This window comes from Enoplosus armatus, chromosome 12 (genome assembly GCF_043641665.1).
Source record: "Enoplosus armatus isolate fEnoArm2 chromosome 12, fEnoArm2.hap1, whole genome shotgun sequence".
NCBI classification, from domain to species: Eukaryota; Metazoa; Chordata; class Actinopteri; order Centrarchiformes; family Enoplosidae; genus Enoplosus; species Enoplosus armatus.
Genome location: NC_092191.1, coordinates 7,659,598 through 7,678,209, shown reverse-complemented (window position 1 = coordinate 7,678,209; position 18,612 = coordinate 7,659,598). Strand labels below are relative to the sequence as shown.

The 18,612-nt window shown below is 40.0% G+C and overlaps 1 protein-coding gene across 2 annotated transcripts in view; it reads left to right on the top strand.

The window, feature by feature from the left end:
• phactr2 (phosphatase and actin regulator 2) overlaps positions 1-14,870 on the top strand; it is a 33,845-nt gene extending 18,975 nt beyond the window's left edge. The window contains exons 2-12 of one of the 2 annotated variants that reach the window (XM_070916218.1): positions 3,507-3,692; positions 4,675-4,749; positions 4,939-5,079; positions 6,459-6,704; positions 8,541-9,039; positions 9,261-9,436; positions 10,571-10,727; positions 11,060-11,115; positions 13,075-13,136; positions 13,528-13,665; positions 14,681-14,870. In XM_070916218.1, coding sequence (XP_070772319.1) covers positions 3,507-3,692; positions 4,675-4,749; positions 4,939-5,079; positions 6,459-6,704; positions 8,541-9,039; positions 9,261-9,436; positions 10,571-10,727; positions 11,060-11,115; positions 13,075-13,136; positions 13,528-13,665; positions 14,681-14,776 — 1,832 coding nt within the window. In that variant the 3' untranslated portion in view covers positions 14,777-14,870. The remainder of the gene's footprint in view (positions 1-3,506; positions 3,693-4,674; positions 4,750-4,938; positions 5,080-6,458; positions 6,705-8,540; positions 9,040-9,260; positions 9,437-10,570; positions 10,728-11,059; positions 11,116-13,074; positions 13,137-13,527; positions 13,666-14,680) is intronic. The other variant, XM_070916217.1, reaches the window with a different exon arrangement.
• Positions 14,871-18,612: the final 3,742 nt, after the last annotated feature.

Sequence of the window (18,612 nt, the reverse complement as noted above, 5' to 3'; positions counted from 1 at the left end):
CCTCCTTTGTTTCCGTCATAACAACTTTGTCACTTGAACAAAAACGTGCATTTTTTTTGGGGCACTGATGCTGTCGTTCTTTTTGGGAGGTCAGTCTCAGTTTTTGGGGGGTCTAGAGCAGTGGTTCCCAAAGATTTTCAAGCAGCAGCACCCCTCCATAACGTAAATATTGAACTTGAGTCTCAAGTCTTCCCTTTTTTTTGAAGTATCTTTTTGTCCTGTATGATTAATTTGTAAGAATGAAAATGGCAGAGGAGCTCAAACAAGTCATCTGTCTGGTTTCATTGAATCAGGTTGTCATACCAATACAAGGATTTGTTCAATAGAGATGAAGCAGATATCTATTGATAAAGATGACTTCCTACAAACCACCTATCGCCGTCAGAAGACTCGAACTTGTCAGTTCAGTTCATCCCTTTCTCTTTTTCTATTCCTATTGTTTTCTAAATTCAACAATAATCATTCTTTCACTCCTCTCTGTTGTTTCTCTTTCCTTTCTCTTTCTTTCTCCCTTCTCTGCAAGTAATGAGTCCGTCCATTGTCCCTATTTGGTTCCCACTAGAGGTTTAATAGTTGCGCTAATGTTGATGATAATCGCTGTTACTGATTTTCCCATCATTAGCAGCACAAAGCAGCTGCTGAAATGCCCCTATTGTTGTGATTTGATATCAACACAGGAACAGGAAATGAGAGTGTGTGTGTGGATGTATATGTGTATGCGAGGGAGAAAACTAAATTGGTGTCTGGGGACAGCACGTACTGGGCTCTGCACTGCACTTTTCCATGTCTTCGCTTTTGGTTTTTGTGCTCTTAATTGCGTTGTTGTGTATGTGCACTTTTTTTTTGCTACATCCCTCAGCAGTCAGGGTCATAAGGTGAGAATCTTACCTGCAAAGTTTTATGTCATGCTGTGATTTTACAATGCATACTTTAACAAAAGGAAAGTGCTGAAGTAATTGCATCCTATTGCTTTTCAATATTGGAGTCCCACCTAATAATTTAAACATCTGTTTCTTGGCAACTTGCACCAAATGCTTTAAACATTATCTTTACATTTGATGTATTAGAGTATGCTATAACTGAAAAAGTACATTGATCTGCCATCACCAGTAAGCAGCAGTCAGAGGCTGTTTATGCTCATCAGTTTCAGCTGATGTCCATCAGTGAGGCGTATTGAGCACCAGATGTGTCCCCAACATCGAGTAAGCGCTGGTGAGAGCCAACCAATCAACAGGGTATTGATCGTTTTCAATTGGGCTGAAGGTTAGGATATGGATTTGCTCCACCAGATTTTTTTACAGACATGATTACAGATAAGTTCTAAAGTTCATTCTTTTTACTTACGAACAATGCTTTTGGTGTGACTGGGCAAAGGGCTACCTACCTAACAATTCCTGTATTGTTAAATGTGCTGAATATCATCCTGGATATTCATCCGGCCAACTTCAGCTTTGGTCTGAGTGAAATCTGGGAGATTTCTTTTGCTGACTATGCTGCTGCATAAGCCTCTTAAATAGAATTGAGAAAACACTGCACTGTTGCCTTTTCAACCAACCTTTATTATGTTTCTGTCACTGGTTATTGAGGAGGGTCAGTTGGTCTGTATGCAGTTTTGTTGATATTTTTACCCATCATCAGTGTCCACAGCAAACAGATTCAGATTCAGTCACATAATTGTTTGTGTGCATGTGCTCACAGCATGGATGAAATCTCGCTCTCTGATATTTTCCTGGATGATAATGGTGGTGGTGGTGGTGTGTGTGTGTGTGTAGAAGAGATGAGGGCTGGTCAGCATGTCTACATACACAGACAGATAATGATAATTGACAGTGTTGTAGTTATTATTCCATCAGGCATGGGGATTTTCTTTCCTTGTGTATTTTGATTAAATGTACAGTACTTGTTAAAACTGCCAATGAAATTTTGAGCACACACATACACACACAAAAGGATGCATACAGACATACGGAGCCAGTCAGTGTAGTATGGTAGGGATAATCATTTTTGATAGATAGATCAGTAGAATTAAACAAAGAATTTAATCAAATGATCAAAAAAATCAATACATACAATTGTGCAAAATGGGACATCCCCTTTTAAAATCCTACATTTGTAGGTTTGCTTTATGCAAATACAGTGGAATAACCTTTTATGCATCTAAAGAAAGAAAGCGTAGATTTTGAAAAGGATATTTAGTCTCAGTGGTCAGCATAGAATGGACCCCTGCAGGTACCAGGAGTAAAATATTTGGTAAGTAATTACTACGTAATAAGTAATTTTGTGCACATAAATAACATTTTTGTGTACAGTAATTAAAAGTCAGCGTCGGTTGGGGCTGAAATTGAAAACAAATCTGGAGGTGTGGAGTTTACCAGACATGTGCAGCCCGCTCCTCATTTCTGCTTGAGGCTAGCGGCTCGAGGCTACATTAGCTGCTAAGAGCATAACACACCTGAACTGTTGATGGCCAGGTTGCATTGTGGGTAATGTAGGTGTGGGTAATGTGTAGTTTTGACAAGGAAGAAGAATGCATGGGATATCTCTGGTTCTTCTGCATCTATTTTGATACTTTTTTAAACTGTCCATCGTGAGTCCTACAATGTTATAGGACTGAAATATCGGCTGGGGACTCTATTAACAATATTAGTTTGAGTTCAGTCATTTGAGGGCACCTGCACTCTAAAACACAGCTAACACTGGGTGCTCCTCCCTAACTGACCAGACCAGCCACAACAACTAACTTCAGTTCCGAGCTACTACTTGATATTGCTTTGAAGGAATTCATTTAGCAATTTCAGGGCACAAATTATGAGATTCAGGGGGAAAATTACTTAAGGTTTGTATGCAGAAATGATAAACTTTTTATCCCTGCTTGGCTTCCTACAGTCAGGAGGCTCAAGTGATTCAGCAGTAGATGTTATGTAGCTGAAAAAAACAAAACCTTCCTCTGCTTGAATCTGAGGTATCACACACCACCGCTCTTTCCGGCACACACACCATCCACACACTGTCCTACTCTGCAGTATTCCAGAGAGTTCACAGCACTTCTAATCTTTCAACAGGAAGAGGAGGAGTTGTGGAAGGACAGGGATCTGGCCAAGACACACACACAAGCTTACACACTGCAAATACTGTACAGAGACAGAGTTAGAAATAATATTCCTGCTTAGCCGTTGACAGCTGAGTCGTAAAGTGTTTGATGCAGCAATGTACGGTGATATGGTCCATGACAATAGTTCCTAGCCTTTTTTAGCTTTTACTTACCCTAATAACCTATAGTATTTGACTGTCAATGATGAAATAATGAAACTGGTCAGTGTTTTGCAGTATAAATGAGTCAGAACAGAACAGATGTAGAAGTCCAGCATTAGCTAACACCAGAATACTTAACGTTTACTTTAAGTCCCTTATTTATATGATGTTATATATCAATAGATGTGTTCTATCTCAATGTATCACAAGATTTTTATGTTCTATTTTTGTGTTTTTGCATGTGTGTTTTCTAGTTGATGGGTTGGAGAAATCATCATCCCTGGCCAGCTGTGACGTGGTGGTGGACAGCGCCACCAATACCCAGAATGCTCCTGCATCACGGCAGCAGCGAGGCAAGCTCTCGTCACTAGGAAAACTGTTCAAACCCTGGAAGTGGAGGAAGAAGAAGACCAGCGACAAGTTCCAGGATATTTCTAAAGGTACAACGTCTTGTATGTGTGTGTGTGTTTGCATTTGCGTATGTATTTTAACGACGTATGAACAAGTGAAGAGTGGCTTCTGATTTGCTCCCCTCAATCAAGTGTCTATACAACATCATGGCTTGCATTTTTTGGGGGTTTGTGCTGAACATTAAGTGAAGTGAACAGGAGCAGTGTCGCTCCCAGAAGTGCTTTAAAAGGAGCAGAGTGAACAGTTTGTTTGTGGCTCTCATTGATTCATTCCTGAAGTGGTGGCAGGGAAATAAAAAGGGACAGAAGTAAATACAAAACTCTTTCACGGCAGCCAGGTTTATCTGATCCTTTCTCCATTATCTATCTGTATGGAGGTTTCATGCCTCCTTGCCCGTCTAGTTGGTTTCAGGCTACTGTCCAGGTGTGAAGAAAAAAAGATCATTGTATCAAGTTTCTCTTTCCACAAGTAAATTTTTTTGAGGTGAGAGGCCAGGTGCTGCTAGAGTGCATCACACCTGGAGCTAGTAGAGATTCAGTGGCTGAACCTCTGAACCCTGAGAGTGTTAAATGTTTCCTCCTTTGTCCTCACTCACAGGCTTCAACTGCATTACTGGCTGTACTTGTGCAGTACTCATAGTCAAAGAAAAGTAGCAAATCTTCACATTTGAGAGGTTGAAATCGGGAAATGTTTATTATCCATCCAACAGTTGCAGATTATTTGTTTTGACTATTCTTTTAAGCTCTAACATGAGCATGCTTATTCAGTGACTCAGCTGTGTACAGATGTCATTTTGAACCAGGCAGATTGATTCCTCATGATCCCATTCTCAAGAGGTTTCAGAGACAAACAGCAGTTAGGTTGCAGCAGGATGACAGCTTAGTTTTCGTTTTCGCAATAAGAAGAGGAATATAGATGTTGTGCAATGCCTTTGTAAATTTCTGTGCAGGAAGAGAAAATAAAATTCCCCTGCTGAATCATACGCTGACCTCGATCTTGTTCATCTTTCAGTTCTAGAGAGAAAAATCTCCATCAGACAAACAAGGGAGGAGCTCATCAGGAAAGGAGTTCTCATCGTTGACCAAGGTTTGTCTGAACATTCATTCACATGTTTCTTTGCCCCTTTTAGGGCATTAGGCATTGATAATGTTCCTCCACCTCTCACAGTCTTACAAAATACAAAGTTGAGCTCTTCCTTCAACTGCTTTTGAGCAACTGACCATTACTGGAAAGAAGAGGATTTCAGTTACAGCAACTGTTTTTTCTCTCCTGTAGATGAAACAATCAACAGTGAAAATTTGAATGGCCATGCCACATCCAGTGTGACATCAGAGGAGGTCAAAGTTCATATTGAGTCACCAGAAACCACGCTGGAGGAACAGGCCACCGGGCCCGTCAGCACTGAGGACAAAACAGGTAACTTCTTGATCAGTTACTGGGTCTAACATGAGCTTTTGTTGCACTGTGACCTGTAATCTAGGACTGAAGTCTTTAACTTTTGGATCTCTGTTCTAGTTGAGACTTTAGACCTGGGATGATAGTTTCTCACTGGCATCTTATAAACTTTAATGAGAATTAAAGTTATTGAGGGGTTTGTCTTGGTCTTGAATGTGATAAACTTCCATTTTCTTTTAAATGTGGCTAATTGTTACTGTGTGAACACTGACACAATTATCTCAGGGACCACACTTTGGATTAAGCATAAATTATACAACGTAAAAGCCACCACAGAGATATAGGTACAGTGTTTGTGGAATGAAGAAATTGTCGTATCTACACAGAGAAGGACAAAATAAGGGGAAAAAGATACTCAGAGGGCAAAAGACAAAAAATTACAAGAAAAAACTTAGTTACAAAGAGGCTCTGTCTCTACAGTTTCATCTTAAATGATCATGAAAATATTTTACGCCTCAAGCATATAGATGTTGTGCTTCAAGTGCTGGAACATGGAGATATTCTGAATCCACAATAGTATTACTGTTTCCAGTAGGCAACAAAGATAATCCTTAAATCAATTTGGGTGAACAAATGTAATAGTAATTGTCTATTAATATATCGTGTTGCTCGGGAACGTGGGGCATTTTTACAGCCCTTCAGCAACTCCATTTTATATGCTAGATCTAAACATTACTGCTTTTTTTAGCTGTTGGCTGCTTTGAAGTCTTTTCCTCTCGGTCGTGGAATGCATTTGTATCAGCAGCAGCTTTCTGGCTGACATTGAATCCTCTGTGGGATCTCTGACCTGGTGTAATGTGCTCAGATAGATATTCCCATTATATCAGCCTGCAGCAGGCATTCACAGTCTGAACAGAGAAGTAGCCATCTCCTAATGCCTCCCTCTCCCTCTGGAGACAGGCCACCGTTCTCCTGTCTGATGCTGCTTAAGTGTTGTGCTGTTCTCATCTCAACCCTGTTAGCATTGAACTAGGAGCCATTTGTTTGTTCATTTATCCATAATCTGAAAGGCCCAGGCAACAAACTGCAAATATAGTAGCAGAACACACATGCCTTCACAGTGGAGGATGGGGAAGGTTAATGGGTACATTTTATCTGTTATATCCTAAGCCTTAAACATCATTCATTTTGATACAAGCCTAAATAAAAGAGTCATCTCTCATCATCATCTCCATCCAACTCACTCACTCTTATCTTTCAGTATCTCTTTCGTGGCTTGTCTGCATGTCCATTTGTGCATCTGTATGCACAAATGTGTCTTTTATCTTGCGTATCTTTCCAGCTCTATTTTAACCTCTAAATGTCATACCTTTCCTTCCTGCTTCCTCTGCTCTGCTCAGAGAGGTGTGATACTAAACCTCTCACCCGGGCTAACCAGTTGCGACCTCGAGACACTCAAGCTAAAAAACAGCAAAGTGCCACTCTGCCCGCCTCTTCCAAACCTGTGGGTGGCACTGCAGCCACAACTAGGCACAGAGACGGTGCCTCTGGGACTAAAAAGACAGCTAAAACCACAGGCAAGACAGGCTCATCCACTCAAGCTAAAGCTAACCCGCGGAGCACTAACAACACTAGTCGAGGGATTGGTAAGTTCAGCTCGTTAGGACTGAAGCCATTTTTCCGGTCGATGTTCTTGCCTGCATGTGTCTCCCTGCATGGAAAATGTGCTTGTGTTGCTGTTTGAAGGGAGAGAAGACTCACTATGAAGCCCGCTGCATCTGTAAACCATGGCTACATGTACACTCTATTTGAAGTGTTAGTCAAGTCAAGTGGCTACAAAATAGTATTTCCATGTTCTCCCTCTTGATAGTGTCCTTTCCTCGTTAGAAGAGATTTCCAGTCAAGTGAGTAACTGAAGAAGTGTTTCATTTATGATCTATCTCTCTCTGTTTTCTGAGAAAGCAGAAGTGAAGATGTATTTGTCCAGCTTTGTAAACGCTTCTACAGTACAACTGTGTGAGAGAGAGAGAGAGAGAGAGAGGCCTTTTTAAAATGAGCTCTGACAAGCTCATGTGGTTGTGATTGATTGCATGATGAGAGAGCATGGTCATCACCCTTCATTCAGTGTGTGTGTGTTTGTGTGTCACTTCTTTAACCTACAGCATGGTGAAAGCCCAGAATATTGCATGTGATGTTTACGCAATCTTTTCTGAAGGCCTCTGTTTATTTTTTGTTGAGTTATCGGAGAAGTGGGACAAAAGATGTTTCATTAGTGTTTTAACATTTGGAGTACATGTTTTTCCTCAGGCTGCTTTTATAAGCACACAAAGATACTTCACAGACATTTAAAGGACTATTTCAGTCAGTAATACCTTTAGGTATTCTGTATTTGTCACAATTTTAAAGGTCTGATTATAGATATTCATATACTGAAAGATTATGCCTGCCAGCATTTTCTAATAGAGCAGTTTCTTACTGCTTCAAACCAGATAAATCGTGGAATGCATATATACTGTAGATTAGGGCTGAAACAATGAGTCTATTCATTGATTAGTCTATGACAGAACATAGTCAATGTGAATATTTTGGGGTTTGGGACTTTCGGCTGGAAACATTTCACAATTTCTAGCATTGTATAGCCTAAACAATCAAAAGATTAATTAATGGATTAAGTACTTCCATACAGCCAATCAAATTGTTTCATTTTAAACCATATTTTAAGCAGTAATGTCAGCATTCAATCATAGACTATTAGACAGACATACTGACTAACAGTCAGACAGCAGTCTGTTTTACAACACAAGAGCTTCAGACTTTGAACAATAACCCACATTAGCTTTCCTGTTTAAGTCTCCTTCTTATATAACATACAAACATGAACTCACGTCTTGTCCTGCACCTTGGTTGTTGAAAGAGCCACCAAACAAACATTCACTGTTGCAGGCACATCCGTTTGCAGGTTAGATAGCTGATGAGCTGTTCAGCTGCCGCGCATCAAACAGCATGTAAACTTTTCTGCAAATGTCACTTCAGTCTGTTTAGTTGTTGGTGTGGTCCTTACTCTTCAGTACTACTGCTCACAACACGCTGTCTGCCCATGACTTATTTGCTACAGCGCAAGTTTGTTAACTTTTTCTCGTTTCCCAGCCAGGGGTCAGCCTGCAGGCTCTTCTCCCAGCTGGCTTTGACAAAAAGGAGCATTTGTGATATTTCCCAAAGTCATTTTTTTCTTCCTTTTTAATAATAATAAAAATATTAATATATTTAAGGAAAACATGGTATGATATTTTTGACTACAAAATAGATGCCTAAATGTGACACTAGACATAGAATTTGTGTTGATTGAACTGCATTCACACCTACAGACGTTTAAGAGTTTTTGTTTATGTAACCTGCATGTCTTCAGTGGGAGGAAACTGGAGCACCTGGAGGGAAGAAAAAGCCTAATTTACTATCTTTTTCTTGCTCCTGCTTCTCCTCAGCCAAATCATCCCATCCGAAGAAGACCGGATGTACAGCAAAAACCACCCTTGCCTCCACCTCTACCCCTCGTTCTCGTGTGTCTAAGGACTCGGGCGCTGCAGCACAGACTGGCGGGACAGATGCAAGGTCCAACCGGAAATCAGACACTCCCACCTCTTCCTCTGTACCTCAAAAGGCCTCCGCAGAGACTCCTGGCCAACCCAGGGAGTTAAAATCCTCACCCCCTGCCTCTTCCAAAGCCTCAGGCAATGAAACAGAGGGAACTCAACCTGGTCTGGAGTCTAAATCTGCTCCCAAGGCCTCTTCTGCAGGTGGGGAGACTATTGAACCCACAGTCCAGTCTCCTCATATCAACACTGCTACAGAGGACACTTCCTTCACAGAGGAAGAGACGGACAGCAGCTCACAGAAGGAGAAACAGGGGAGAACGGGAGGGAAGGGAGGAGAAGAAGAAAAGAAGGAAGGAGAAACAAAGTCTGCTGTGGAGAACAGCCCGAGGTAAAAATGTAGTAAGGACATGAGAGTTAGTGAAATATTCCTTATGTTTGTCTTCTCTGTATGTCGTCCATTACATGTCTGAAGCGCTGAAATTATTCGTCATTTAAATAAACAGTAACATAAAATATTAACATTTGGTGGATACAGCTTTACAGATCTCTATTTCAACAAGTGTGTGCACTCAACAGCATCCTCGTGTCACTCATCATTGTTTCCTGCAGACCAACAGAGCAATCTGAAAAGCCACAGGGCCTCAATGTGAACACGGAGCATGCCGAGGTGACGGTGATCCCCGATAGGCCGAGAGACAGCCAAACCAGTGACTCTGACTCTGACGGACCAATCCTGTATCGCGACGAGGAGGAAGAAGATGAGGAGGAAGACGAGTACACAACCAGTACGGCATTAGTTTTGCAACCCATCACACAGTAATGCAGATCCACAGGAAAAAGCCAGCCAGCAGAACATTTTAGATTTCATTAAGAATATGCTTTTGTCAATGGTTTCAAATGTTGGCTAAAAACTGGAAGGAACAAGCAGCTCTAGGTTTTTATTTACATTTGACACAGTGCATGCTCTTTAGAGTACACTGAGTTCATTAGGTCCGTCCTGTACTTGTGGTATAAATCAGCATTTTAAGTATCACTTAGGGTTCAGTTGTCTCCCAAACGGCTGACTGCCATTAGCTATTGACCTTTTGTGGTCTGCCCCTTTTCTCGAAAGTGAAAGATCGCGGTCCTGATTTCACACACCCTAATGTTTATTTCTCAAAGTTGGGAACACGTCCACAATTTTTGAGGTCATGATATATTAAATCAATTTTACTCTGTTGACGAGAACAGCTTGTAGATCGTAGAGTTCAAAGGAGAAACACCAGAACAAGCAAAAAATGCAAATGACACTTATTGATACATATCTAAACATAATTTCGATATGGGTACTCTTACACGCACTCACAGACCCTTACCAGCAGCATACAAATGCATCATGTCACAAGAAATGTATCATCACTGAATGGTTGCAGGAACATGGTGAGTTTTCATTTCTTTTGTAGCCCGCACAGTCCCCAGATCTCATCGCTATCCAGATGAAATGGAAAGGACTGCTCACAGCAAGACACAAAGTCACGCTGTTATGAACGTCAAAAGAGGCGCAATGCTATATGAGATAGGTGTACGTATTAAGCTCCCAGCTGGGTTTTTAATGTTAGAAATATATGAAGAACATTCAGGGGACATCTTTGAATTATCTTTTACTGATACACCAGCTTGAGCACAGATGATTTGGCCTCTTACTTTCAGCTACTGTTGCTTTGACAACTGACACGTCAAAAACAAACAAATGCTGCCAACCAACATTTAATGCAGTATGACTCACCTTTGTAGTAATGTTTGTTATTAAAATGCACCTACTGTATCCGCTAGATGCCATGTTGATGTTGTTTTTTAGATTTTTAGATGCCTCATTTGCTTCATTGATGCTTCATTATTATAGCCTGTGACTAGTTCTCCCTGTTGCTTCTCTGTTCCAGGCGCTCTGGCCATTAAGATCCGCCGCCGAGACACCCTGAACATCAAGCTGGGGAACCGACCCAGCAAGAAAGAGCTGGAGGAGAAAAATATTCTGCCACGGAGCTCGTTGACAGAGAGGCATGAGCTCCGCCAGCAGATAGGCAGCAAACTAGTGAGGTACACACACACACACACAACATGCTGTGAAAATCTAGCTAGGTGTGAATTTTTATCATAGATTTGGCGGAGCTGTGGGGTAATAACAGATTGTTAATTGTTATGGTGTTGTAGTTGTGGGCGGTGAACTGGTACAAATGATGCACTGTAAAAATATGTGCTGAAGTTTAGTTTGGTCTTTTCTACCAGATGAGGCTGAAAGGCTGGCAGCAAGCAGCCTTTGGATTAAAAACAAAAAAGGGTGTAAAATAAAAAAAATAACAAACACACAAATGTTACTGTGATAATTCTTGTTGTTGTGTTGTAGAAAAGTATGTGTTTTCTCTTTTCAGGCGTCTGAGCCAAAGACCCACCACAGAGGAGCTGGAGCAGAGAAACATCCTTAAGCGTAAGTTTCTGGAATACTCTATTAAACTGAGGGGTGATGTGATACATGATGTTTAGAAACGGAAATGGAAATATGAGTGCCGTTGCTGCTACTTTAGTGTCCAAACTTGCCTCATTTTTATTCACACTTCACAAAAGCATGCTAACAGTGTTGCACCAACTCACCTGATAGATGTTGAGGATGTGTTCACCAGTGGTTACTCTTATCTCTTAAACTTGAAATTAGTGCGTGAGTTAGTGTTATTCTTCGCTCAAAGAGATGGTCCACTTAGGTCCTGCAACAACAATATTATGTGTCTGTCCAACATTAAGTTCCATATCTCAGCAAGAGAATAGATGTTCCTGGTTATAACAGGTATTGCAGTGTTCCAGCTGTCCAATTTATTAAGTGGCAGCAACAGATAGATGCCAGATACGACCTTGTGTGTCTCATTAATCAGATAGATGAGACAGATATGTCTGTCTAATTTATGAGTTACTGGACTGGACTGATGTGGTTGGTCACACTGAGGTCTACATTATTTTACAGACTGGAGTTCATGGACACTTGTGGATTTTTTTTCTCCTTACTTTGGTCACCACATTAATGAAAGTTAAGTTAGTTCTGGTCAGTTAGTTAGGCTGAATTGTTCACAATACACACACTACACACTCGCCCTGATAATTATTAAATAGTCAATAAAATGTGTAAGTCATGCTACCAAGCAGGACTTAAATCATTCAGCCAGAGGGTTTGCTGGCTCACTTTTTGTGCCAACTTTGCATTTCAGAGGTTTAAAAGAGGTATTTAAGCTTTGGGTATTTTAATTTCAGTCGTTTTGCTCGTGGCCTACCTGAACCAGTTCAAACTGCTTTTTCTACGACTAAAGACTGAGCAGTTATGCAATATCTGTTACTTTATGCTAAGTGGAAAATAATAGCAATAACAGCCCACAACCACCAGTTTGTATCCAGTGGATATGACACAGGAAATTAAAATTAAAACTCAGATATCATCTAATACATAGGTGGTATATCTGCACCAACAAAGCTGAACGGTCATAATCCAAATACAATAACAGTATAACATGACTACAAAATAAGTTATCCGAACATTGTTTGTGACCAACTTCATCCTTTTGTGGCTTCAGTATGTACAGGAATGGAAACTTTCAGTTCTTTGAGGCTGTAACTAAACACAATAAATATGCAACAGCTGTTAAACTGCCAGAACGAACCTTCACTTTCACTGACTGGTGTTGTGATACTGATCTACTGACATGGCAGTTGAAGTGTCTTGTTAAAATTGTAGCAAAAACGTTGCAGGCCATGTTAGGATGTGTGTACCTTTGCACCCAGATTTTGCAATAAGTTGGTTTGCAACTTAAGTGCATGTCATCCATCTGGAGATATTGATACTTTAATGTGTCACACAACCTCAGTCTGGTCATGACGCAGGTAAAACAAAGCCTATGTTTACAGCACAAAGACCAAGAAGACTGAGATTTATTGTGACTTTTTCATTTAGGAAGAAAAGAAGGAAAGAAAGAAAAGTAGTTCTACACAGTGATTATGTGAAAGAAGAGTGAGGTGACTGGTTTAAAGATTGAAATAGAAGCCCAGACGGCTTCTATTTCAATCTTTAATGGGACCACTAGAGGTCAAGGAGTTTACCAGCATCCCAGGCCAAGTAACCCACAAGTTGTTTACACAAGTACTGTATATAGATAGTGTACATCCATGAAGACAACACAAGAGAGAATGAGAGAGAATTCAACTCAGAGGATAAATTCTGTCTCTTGAAGAAATCAAAAGACATAATTTTCCCCTTTTTGCTTTCGTTTATGTTAAGGCAATCACATGCTACATAACCATGGACACGCTTTAATATTGCAAATTACATCTTGCTGTTATAAGTAGAAGCAGAGGCTTGTTGCAGTCACAGAAGGTGTGAAATTACTCTGTTGTTCTCTGCATGCAGAAAAGAATGAAACAGAGGAGCAAGAAGCCAAGCAAGAGATTAAAAGGAGACTCTCCAGAAAGGTACTGTAAACACCAACCACACACACACATACACACATAAGGGAACAGAAAGAACACAGTGAGTTTATATTTAGCTGCTAATATGTTTTGGTATGAGTCACTTAAGGAGGCAGAAATATAGTGTGTTGCCATCTAGTGGACACTGGTGGAACTGAAACTTGTCTTTCAGCTGAGAAGTTGGGCGTTTTCTGTTACTTTAGTGTGATTAAACAATAACATTTGCTTCCTTGAAAGTTTTGAAATAATCAGTACAGGGTACAGTAGTAAAAAGAAACATAAGAACATAGGCATATACAGTATGTTAGACTTCAGTATAACTTAAAACTTGGGAACCTGAATTTTGATGGTTGTTGTCTAATTTCTCTTCCTCTTTCTATTTGTGTGTGTGTAGCTGAGTGTGAGGCCTACAGTGGCAGAGCTCGTCGCTCGCAGGATTCTGCGTTTTAATGAGTATGTGGAGGTAACGGACGCCAAGGATTATGACAGACGGGCAGACAAACCCTGGACACGACTTACTCCCGCTGACAAGGTGCTACAGTTGATACCACATTGTAAAATCTTGATTTTCAGTTTGATTGACTGTTTTTCGTCATTATGTTATCAGCTCAACCTGTCACTGTCTAGCCTTGCATGTTGCATAACATTAAGCTTCATATCAGCCTGAAAATGAAAGTGAACTACAGGTGGTTAAAGTGTGTCAAAGTATACAAAACTATGTGGACACCTGAACTTTACACTCATATGTGATTGTTGAACACTTAATTCTAAAACCTTGGGCATTAATCTGATGCTAAAATTTCCACAAAATGTTGGCTGCAGGGATATGCTCCCATTCAGCCACAAGAGCATTAGCAAGGTTGGGCACTGATGTTGGGCAATAAGGTCTGGCTCACAGTCAGCGTTCCACTTCATCCCTAAGGAGTTGGATGGAGTTGATGTCAAGGCTCTGTGCAGGCTGGTCGAGTTTTTCCACATCAAACTCAGAAAACCTTCTTTTTGTGGACCTCCCCTGGTGTATTGTCATATTCAAACAAGAAACATACACAAACTATTGCCACAAAGTCAGAGGAACACTATTGTCTAAAATATCGTTGTATACTGAAGCATTAAGGTTTCTCTTGATTGGAGCTCAGTGGTTGAGCCCAAACTAAACCCTGAAAAACAGCCCCAGACCAAAAATCTGCACTATATACTTTTGTTGTACTTGATGTTTTGTACAGTAATGATACACGTGTTGATACAGAAAGAATATAAGTCTTCCATGTCTTTATAAAACCTCCTCATAGAAGGAGAAAGTCCCCCGCAGTGTGCAGGAGGGCAGTTTCCACATCAAGCCTGCCCTCTGCTGTTGATGTGTAGAACTACACAGCACTCAGAAATAATAGCCTCTACTCTCAATGTCCGCCCTGAATCCAAAACACTGAACCATCAAAGACTTTAATTTGCATCACCTTCATAATCAGGGTGCAGGTAGCCTTGTCCTCTTAGGTGCATTTATATCATCTTGTGTGTGTGTGTGTGTGTGTGCTTTTTCTGCCCCTCAGGCTGCTATCCGTAAGGAGCTGAACGAGTTTAAGAGCCGAGAGATGGAGGTCCATGAAGACAGCAAACAGTTCACCAGGTACTCGAGCGGTCGATGACCTCCGCCGACTCTGACGATAACTTACGCTTCATTAGTAATTTATCACTGCAAATCCTGCTGTTTATTAGCTCACATTGATCAATATTTGTATTACTCCAGTCCTCCATTTCCACTAACCACATTAAAGTCATGATATACGCCTGGGTCGACTCCAGTTCATTATCCTCAGGCATTGATTGCCGATAAAGTCCAGGTTCACTCTCTTATGTGTTATTAGATCTGTGTGACATTGTTTTATATTGTATCACTGTACAGAGCGCAGAGAGAATAAGTCCACCAGTAAAAACTAATACACCTTTCAATCAAAATATATTTAAGTACATAATTTTTCACTAATATTAGTTTTACATGTTTTTGCAGAATTAAAAAATCGGTATTATTCCATAAACGCATTTAGAGCATCCCATCACTATGGATAAACATTTGGTTTTTGCTCCTGTGTGTTGTACAGCCTGCTTCTTTTGACAATTCAAGCTGCATTAGGAGCACACACGTCTGTTTCCATAATACGTTATGAAACTGGTGTCACCTTTATCTGTTGCTGCAGCATACATAAATCTTCAGCACAAAAACGTCATTACACCAACGTCATTTTCATTCTCTAAAGCCACTGGCTGCAGCTCACAGTGACCATAAATGCATTTTCAAGTGGCAGGTGTTTGTCGAGTGAAGATCCATATCAGATCAAAACGTAGCAGCGGTAGATCATTGAATTTATTATTGGATTATAAAACAGTGTGCCGATTTTCTATCTCCTGCTTTATTAAGCACCTGCTAAAGATGTTTTTTGGATGTGGTTTAGGGCTGTCACTTTAAAAAAAAATCAAGTTTGAACCAATGAGAACTAACATGTTCAAACGAATTTGAATGCACCCCATGTAATATATACCTAAACTGGGTCGTAGAATTATTTAATTCATTCATGGTGCCTCCTCTTCCTCACTTGAGTGACAAGATAACTTTACTGTAAGGAAATTGCATTTTATAAAAGTCAACAAACCACAACTCTGTCATCTGTGGCATCAAATCTAATCTAAATCTAATCTAATCTGTTTCCTCACATTACTTCTCAGATGGTGTGGTGTCATGATTATCTGTTGAGCACAGCTCACTAGTTTTCTCCATTTTGTGATATTAAAGAGAAGAACAATGGTCTTCTGACGGACATTAGGATATTACATTTTTATGAGTTTTGAATTCAAACAGATCATTTTCTGATTTTTTTCTTTTTTTTCTGAAGTTCAAAAAGCAGTTTGAATTTCAAATAAAAAGTGACAGCCCTAATGTGCGTATATCTTTGCTCTACAGTGACAGCAACTTTACAAATGTTTATGTAAGATACTATAGATAAATTCCACGCGAGCATTTTCTTAAGATCTAAGGAATTGCATTCGTAAATTTTCTGTTATATTGTGTATGTGTGTATTGTCTCTTCATGAACTAAAGCCTGTGTGTGTTTGTGCTTTCAGATTCCATCGGCCCTAAGCGCTCTCACTGCCAGCTGGACGTCAGCACCGCAAGCTCTCCGGTCCACAGCTCCCAGTGGTCTCCTGGCCCTCCAGACCCTCAGTACACAGCTCAGTCCGCTTTGCTTTGGGATCCTCTTGCGCCTGATGATATGTATTTCTGTCTACTGGTGTGTCTTAAGGCCTTGGCCATCCATGGACACCAGTGATACATTTGCACATATCTAAAGTCAGAACGGGTGTGTGTATTATAGCACTCTGATTAGAACCATTTATTTATTGTAGATGGCCAGAACGTGCTGGTAAATGGGTTTTTTTTGTTTGTCTGTTTGTTGGTTCACTTCAGGCCTTGTAGTAAGAGGTTCCAGGGAGGAAAAATGGGCAAAATTACCCTTGTATTAATGAATGTGGCTCAACTGTTCTAAAGAGTTTGTGTACTTGCCAAGGTATGCCTTGTCATAAACTGCCAAATGGCCATATTTGGGCATCCTCCTAGAACAGGAAATGTGAGTGATTGGATGGTTGTGAGCTGATGTCAGTGCCTATGTCATGGATCAGACGGGGGGAAGGAGGCAGTCTGTTCTACTCCAATGTGCCTCTTGGAGCTGAAATACTGCAGTTAATTTTTAGACATACGTATTGAAAGTACATTGCCACTAGAGGGCATTATATCATAAGACTTTTAGACTTTAAGGATTATGTAGATGAAGAATAACCTGCAAGTGTTATATTTATAACTGCTGAAGGTTCGGTGGACACCTGAGGCTCTAGTAGTGAAGTGCAATGGAAATCACTCCAATTCTAGCCATTTATACTCCCTCAGCACTCTTCCTGATGATACATGATGATCATGTACCATCATACATCCTGTGTTGAGTTATTAAGTGCAAACCTCTGATCACAAAGTGCTGGACTTGCTGTTTAGAGGATCTACTTTTGAAACGTTGCCTTCAGTTTTTCATTTTAGGCTTTTGGCTGAGTGACGTGGTGCCAAAGAAAAAGCAGGAATTTGATTGTATGTTGGTCTTCTTATTTGAAAGTTTACAGGTTTGATTTTGGTGTAAAGGTTTTATGAATAGAGAACAGGCACTGAGAGTTTCACCGCTGAAGCAATCAGCTCTCGAAGTGGAGAAGTACTTTATTTTCCATTTCCTTGAACATGCTTTTGCAATTTAATCTGTCAGCCTGTGATAGATATGTAAGCAGAAACTTGCTGACAGGTGCCCTAACATGCACCTTGAATCCAGCAGTAAAAATCTGTTTTATTCAAAATGGATTATAGAGAATTTAAAGGAATTGTTCAATTTGTTTGGAAAATACACAAAAACAATTAGTCAATGAATTGATTGGTCGATCAAGAAAATGTATCTGCAACTGTTTAAATTAATCATTTTAAGTAAAAAGGTTTGCTGCACTGGTGAAATGACTGTTTTTTTTATATGATATTAAGTTGAATACCGTTGGGATTTGACTGGGTGGATAAAACAAGCTATTCAAATTTGAAGACATCAACGAAATTATAATGGGCACCTTCCACTATTGTCTGACACTTAAGAGATGAAACAATTAATCAATTAATTAAGAAAATAATCAGCAGACTAATCGACAGTCAAAATAATTGTTGGTTGCAGCACTAAAGGGTCCTTATTCCATTTCTTGCTGAGTGTTAGATGAGAAGATCAGTACCTCTCTCATTTCTGTACGCTTATTATAAAAGACTAGTATAAAGACTGGAAACCGCTAGCCTGGCTCTTAATATGTTGGTTTTTGTGCACATCCATGAAATGAGATGATCATTAAGAGGCACAGGTAGACTTTTTTTTTTTACGTTTGAACAGAGCCAGGCTAGCTGTTTCCCGTCTATATGCTAAGCTAATTGCCTGCTGGTGGTAGCTTCATATTTAGTGCACAGAAATGAGAGTGGTATCGATCTTCTCGTCTCAATCCCACAATGTCAAACAATTCCTTAAACACCACATATGAGGCAAAATTAGAGGATTATTACGTGTTATAGTAATCTAAGCAGGTACAACAGAGGTTATGAGGCAGCATGTTGTATTTCTTAGCCCATTTGTATTTGTTTCTTTCAAAAATGTGAATTTTTATTGTTAGGACATTAAAATAGGTAACAAAGTTGGTTGCACAACAATTTAACTACTCTCAAGAGGATTTGCCATTGTTTAAATGTGCATCTAGTGTATGTATAGGTTTGTTGGCAACGTGGCTGATGTGGTTTGGTCATTTGGATCATTGTCTTCATCTTGGCTGCATAGATAGATTTTCTGCCTCTAAGTGCTCCTTAAAATGGAGATAAAATCCAAACACTTAAGATGTATGTTAATGCAAAATGGAAAGGGGATCAATTGTT